Genomic DNA, 6,770 nt, shown 5'->3' with positions numbered 1-6,770 from the left:
AGCAGACGGCGCCGCGATTTTGCGTCACCACTTGGGCGGGATATGCCCTCCGCTAACGTCATCTCGCTGGTACCTGCCAACATGGAAGGTGGTGAAGGCGGTGTCTCTTTGGTTGGCCTTGGGGCTTTGGATTCCCGGGTGGCTGCAGCGACAGTCCGAGAGATTCTGCAGGACGGTAAGGAGTCGGGGCGGGTCGGATCGTGGGGCTACGGGACTGTTCTGCGCCGCACTTGGGCCCAGATTGTGAATTCAGCCCGTCGCTTTGCAGAAAGTTTTCCTGTCTCTATGTGACCACTCCCCTCCGTCCGGCCCACTGGCGTCTGGGTGCTGGCCTTGCAGACCTTGTTTCTTGGGACGCCTGATTTCTGGTTGCTGCTCATTTCAACTCTACATTCCACGCACCTGGGGCTTCCCTGGAGTCCTGGGACCTTGCAACCAGTTACTCAACGTTGGCAGCCGCTGGCTGCTGCCTAAGTTCTTGACAAAAGGGTGAAGCATTCCATCCATGAGAAGTGTGAGACCTAGAATCGATGACAGACACCTAATGAAAGAGTGCCTCATTTTTAAATAGAATTGAGAACATCTCCTCTGTTAAATCCTTAGACTAAACAAATGACAATTGTTGTAGGTTTGTTTGTTTCTTTAAAGGTGTTTATCCACAACCATACATAGGAGGTTTGGAGCATTCGTTCAAGCTAGGATATGTATTGTGCATAGCAGTTAGGTTTACTGACAGTTTTAGACAGAAATTGCTATATATTAAAAGCTAAACATAGAACACTTAAAGCCCTGGCTGCTGTGGCTCAGTGGATTGAGCGTTGGCCTGTGAGCCAAGTGTTGCTGGTTTGATTCCCAGTCAGGGCACATGACTAGGTTGCACATCAGGTTCCCAGTTGGGGGCGCGAGTGAGAGGCAACCACACAGTGATGTTTCTCTCCCTCTCTCCTTTCCCCTCTCTCTAAAAATAAATAAATAAAACACAAACAAATAAATAATTTTAAAAAGAACATTTGAGAAGCATATTAAATTGTGTTATTCCAGTTAACAAGCCCCAAATCTCTTATTCTTAAGAATAAAGTCAAAATTTCTAAGACCCTTCTCATTTGTTCTTAATTTTCTTTCCAAGTTATCATCATGTTCTACCTTGTATTAGAATAATTTGATAATTTAATCTTTTGTACTGCATTGTAATACAGTATTCCCTCACTTATTGCGGGTATTATGTTCTAGACCCCCTCGCAATAGGTGAAAATCCGTGAAGTAGGAACCTTACATTTATTTTAGTATTTCTATATATTTTAAGGCTTTATAAACCCTTCTCACACACTTATAAACCATTCCCAGTCCCTTATTAACCTTTCCCACTCCCTTATTAACCTTTTCCACACTTTTATAAACACTACCTATGTTCTTAAACATATTCTACACTCTTAAACTTACGTAACTTTAACAACATACCTATACAGTACCGCAAAATCCCACGATACAACGAAAAATCCGTGATAATTAAATATAATATTTTTAAAAATCCCGTGATACAGTGAGGCCGTGATAAGTGAACCATGATATAGAGAGGAACTACTGTACCCCTTTTTATATTCTACAGTGTTAATATCATTACTTTGCATATAATAGGTGTGGAATAAGGGTTTTTAAATTCTATTTGTTTATTTTTTAGAGAGAGGGGGGAAGGGAGGGAGAAAAAGAGGGAGAGAAACATTGATGCCAGAGAGGAACATCCGTTAGTTGCTTTTCTTATGCAAACCTGCAATCTAGGCATGTACCCTGACTGGGAATTGAACTGGTGACCTCTCACTTAGGGATTGACACTTGACCAACTGAGCCACACCACTCAGAAAGAATAAGGTTTTTTAAATTGAACATCAAAGTAAGAAACATATACACACATTTGTAGACCCTGTCGGTTATAAACAAATAAAGTTTGGTGGACAAAAGGGAGGCCACATACTAAACCTGACAAGCGCAGGGGTGGCCTGCATAGTGGTCTTACAAACTCAGAGACAGACCTAAAGTAACCACATAGGGGTGGTCTGAAATTAAAACTTTCTAACTAAAAGCAAGTCATGGTGTGTAGTCATGTCCTAGGCTGGCTGGTATCTTCCTTGACAAAGGACAATCTTAACCTTAACTGAGTTTGTCTACTGGCTTTTGGCATCTATGATAACCTTGGGAATGTCAGAGTAATCCTGGTTTGCCATTGCCATACCCCTCAAGGCCCGATCTCCCACCAGAGCTTGAGACCAGAGAACCCCTCATTGTTATCCTGTTTTTCCCACATACCATCCCTGTGTGCTATAAATGTTAATTGTTAACTATCTTGTACCCACAGTTGTAAAAGAATTATTTGTCTCTTCATTTATTCTTTATCCAATCTCAGAGATTTCCCTGTTTTGCATTCTCCAGCCTCCCTAATCTGTCACCAGTGGATTTTGTGTAACTCCCTTAGGTCTTCTCCTTTGGTTCTGATGTATAAAATAAGGTGCAGAACTGTCATTCTCTGGAGCATATTCTCATTCTGTCGATATTTTACTTTCTGATACTTGTCAGTTGGCTCAAATAAACTCATAAAAGTTCTTATAGGTTTGAATGTTTCTCTAATCTGACAGTTCTAAATTGTTTTCTCTGACTGTTGTATATTTTATTACTGCCCTTATTTACTTGCCTTCTCATAATTTATATACTTTTGTCAAAACCTAACTAATGGCAGTGTTTTCTGGGTTAGATTTTATTTGATTCTGTAGGTTAGATTCTGTCTAATGTATCATTGTATCCTAATTTAAATTAAGTTGAACTAAATTTTGAACTCTGATATATGTGCAATTCCCACCATTAAGTAGCTCACCATTTTAGTAGGGGAAATAGTCTTGTAGAGCTATAAAGAGAGGCACTACAATACAGGGTTGTAAGGGTAGCAATAAAATTGTGTACAAAATAAAATAGTAATACAGAGGAAGATGATAACTGGGAGTGGTTAGGGGAGTGTCAGGAGAGCCTAGATAAGATTGGTTTTGAAGTGTAAATAGAACTTCCTAGAAGAAGTGGAAGAAACAACACATGCCAGACATAGGTATATATTCAGTTGGCCAAAAAGTTTGTTTAGTTTTTTCTGTAAAATAAAAGATATTTTTCATTTTCACCAATAACTTTATTGATTTGGGTATTTTGAGTATGTCAGATATCTCTTGCTATTGGCTTCTAGTGGGTAGAGGTCATGGGTGCTGCTCAACATCTTCCAATGCATAAGACAGCCTCACAGCAAAGAATTATTTGGTGAAAGTGTCAAGAGTAATCAAGAAACTGTGCAAAGCACTTTTGACACATTCGATCAGTCACAGTACCTTCTCCATACACTGCACAAATCTTTTTTTGCATTTCAGTTGTGTTTTATATAATAAAGCATAATAAGCCGAACATGTTGCATATCTTTTTCCATCTTCAGTATTAAAATGGCTGCATAAAAATTCACCAATTTTGATAAATTTTTGAAAAATGCACGGTGATATGACAGCTGTCGTGATACAGTCTAGCAAAGTTGTTTTGAATGAAGTTAAAGACAACTAGGCACTACTAGAACCATCGTATGGTAAAAACTGAACAAACGTTTGGCCAACCCAGTGTTTCAGTAGAATACATTCCAGGAATTGTAATCGGTTTTTGGAGCGCAATTACTCCTCGGTTCTGCCTTCTAAATTTTCCTGTTTAGTTCTCTTCCCCATCTTCCACAGTGGTTATTTAAATCTCCTTTACTCTTTTCAAACCTCTTCCTTCAAGCTTAACAAATGATTGGAACTTACTTAAAAAAAAAGACAATCCACCAGATGTGAGCTTTCGTCATTTCTTGCCATTAAACCTAGAAGCTGAACCTGAACCTGCAATCATCTTTTCTCCCCCTTTTCTGTCATATTTTCAGTTAAAACAGAAGTGGAGTCTCTGCTCCTTCGTAAGGACAATCCCTCCTCTTTGTGCTCTGGATTTTCTTCCTGTGTTCTCAAGTAACCAGTCACACTCATTCTGTGCCTTTGAAATTGCTTTGCCCAGGTCTGCAGTGATTTCCTTGTGGATAAATCAAATGGACACAATAGCCAAGGTCTAAATGCAACCCAAGTGCCCATCAGTAGATGAGTGGATAAAAAGCCTGTTATATTGACACAATGGAATACCATTTGGCCGTAAAAAAGAGGGGAATCTTTTGGGACACTGTGGATGGACCTGGAGAATATTACGCTAAGTGAAATAAGCCAGTCAGAGAAAGACAAGTATTATATGATTTCACTTATATGTGGAATTTAATGAGCAAAATAAACTAACAAAATAGAAATGGAATCATAGAAACATAGAAGATGGACAGCTATCAGATGGGAGGAGGTTTGGGGGGCTGGGTGAAAAGGATGTAAGGATTAAGAAGGAAAAAAAGAACACATAGACACAAACAACAGTATGTGATTGCCAGAGGGAAAGGAGAGTGGAAGGAGGTGGAAGAAGGCAAAGGGGGGGATACATTGTGTTGGTAAGAGACTTGACTTTGAGTGGTGAGAGCATAATACAGTGTGCAGATATGTTATACAGTTGTGCACTTGAAACCTGTATGGTTTTATTGACCAGTGTCACCCCAATAGATTCAACTAAAAAAATTTGAAAAGTGGACACTTTTTGATTTTTATCTTACTTGAACTTTTAAAACAATTTGATTTTTTTGAAATATTTTTCTCATGTGACTTGAGTTCCATACTTAAAGAAAAAATTTCTAATTCTCTAAGTACTCTTTTCCATTTTCCTTTAGATGCTTGTCTTCCTCACTTTACCCCTAATTCAGTAGTTCACTTACTCATCTCCTGCAATATTTCTAAGGAATTAAAGATTTTCATCAGTAACAGTGATGCACTGTGTCAGGTATCTGCCAATAACAGAGAGCATAGGATTGATAGGGTTGGTGTGCAGATGCATAATTTGAAAATTTGTGAGGTGTTTCTGATTTGTCTCCTATAAGAATAAGAGAACTATGAAAGAGAGGCATTATAAACTATAAAAGAGGCTTTTCTCTTTGAGGACAGTCAGTCCTCAAATTCCAAATCCAATGGCTAGTATTCAACCTTTATTGTGTTTCATTTTTGTAAGATCTTTTATACCACTGACCACTTCCTCTTGGAACACTCCTTACTCTTTTTGATTGCTTTCATTTCTTGTATCTGCTGCCCAAATTTTGGTGTTTTCTTGGCTTCTGAACCCTATCTTCTCCATTTCCGTCTTTTTGTACATTCCAAAATTTCTTCCTAAGTGATCTAGATTTTTTTTTTTTCAGATTTAATGTGTTTTATTGATTAAAAGATTACATTTGTGCCAATTTCCCTTCCCTCTGCTCCCCTCCACCCGGTGGCCCCCCTCCCTCCAGTTGTCCCCCCCTTTTAGATTATGTCCATTAGTTGTGCATACAGTTCCTCCCAATCTCTCTCCATCTATTCCATTCCCTCCTACCATGATCCCCAATTCCTATATCATCTCCCTCCCTCTCCCCACTCCCCCTCCCTGTTGACCTCCCCCCACTATGCTTCCCTTACCCACAGTTCCTTTTCCACTCTCGTTGCCTGTTTCGTTTGCCTTTGTTTCATCTCCCTAGCTTCTGTTTTTTAAACCAGTCCCTTTAACATCTCATATAACAGTGGTTTGGATCTAATGAACTCTTTCAGTTTTATTTTGTCCTGGAAACACTTTCTCTGTCCTTCTATTCTGAATGACAATTTCGCTGGATAGAGTATTCGTGGTTGTAGGTTTTGGATTTTCATTACTTTGAATATTTCTTGCCAGTTCCTTCTTGCCTGTAGTGTTTCCCTTGAGAAGTCAGCTGATAGTCTAATTGGGACCCCTTTGTACATAATTCTTTTCTTCTCTCTTGCTGCTTTTAAGATTCTCTCTTTATCCTTAATTTTTGACATTTTGATTATAATGTGTCTTGGAGTGGTTCTCCCTGGGTCCAGTCTCTTGGGAACTCTCCTTGCTTCCTGGACCTGCATGTCTATTCCCTTCCCCAAGTCTGGGAAGTTCTCCTTTATTATATTTTCACTCAATTTTTCAAGTTCTAGTTCATCTTCCTCATTCTCTGGCAAACCAATGATTCTTATGTTGGGCCTTTTATAGCTGTCCCAGAGGTTTCTGATCCTCTCATTGTTGCTTCCTATTTCCTCTCGCTGCATTGGTTGACTGCTTGTTCCTTCTCCATATTCCAGTTTGTTGAAATGAACTCTGGATTCCTCACCATCTGTCTTGTATGTGGTTTTGTTCCTTTCATTATGAAAGTTTTTCGCTTCTTTCATATCTTTTTCCTGCTCTTTTGTGAATTCTGTAAGCCACCTGATAACAATGGCCCAGAACTGAGCCTCTGACAGGTTTCTTATCTGTTCATCTGTCAGGTTCTCTATCTGCTGTCTGGTGAGTTGTGCCACCGGGATTTCTATAGTTGTCTGCCACATTTTGACAGATGCGTTTTGTTTTCCTGGGCTGGCTATAGGGGGCAGTGCCTGTGTACGCGTCACAAATTAGCGACCAGTGCCTGTCTGCGACCTATTTCGCAGCCCTGTGGTGTTTTCTGTGGGGGCGGGGGTCCAAGATGGATTCACACAGTTATTCAGCTAGGAGACCGGGATCCGTCCTCCCGCCCCCCTGGGCCTCACTGTTCAAGGCGATGCTGCGGCTGCTCTCCCCAGCGCCCGGAGTCGCGCAAGCCAGGGTCTTAATTGGAGTCCCGCACGCCAGGG

The 6,770-nt window shown here is 40.3% G+C and overlaps 1 protein-coding gene across 2 annotated transcripts in view; it reads left to right on the top strand.

Annotated features, from left to right (window-relative positions):
* Positions 1–44: 44 nt before the first annotated feature.
* The window catches only part of COG5 (component of oligomeric golgi complex 5), a 393,705-nt gene continuing 386,979 nt past the window's right edge, over positions 45–6,770 (top strand). For both annotated transcript variants that reach the window (XM_090287339.1, XM_090287341.1), the window contains exon 1: positions 45–175. In XM_090287339.1, coding sequence (XP_090143465.1) covers positions 82–175 — 94 coding nt within the window. In that variant the 5' untranslated portion in view covers positions 45–81. The remainder of the gene's footprint in view (positions 176–6,770) is intronic.

Source organism: Furipterus horrens, unplaced genomic scaffold (genome assembly GCF_987537825.1).
Source record: "Furipterus horrens unplaced genomic scaffold, mFurHor1.1.pri manual_scaffold_9, whole genome shotgun sequence".
Taxonomy (NCBI): domain Eukaryota; kingdom Metazoa; phylum Chordata; class Mammalia; order Chiroptera; family Furipteridae; genus Furipterus; species Furipterus horrens.
Note: the sequence above shows the minus strand (reverse complement) of the source record. Positions and strands in the feature narration are given on the sequence as shown.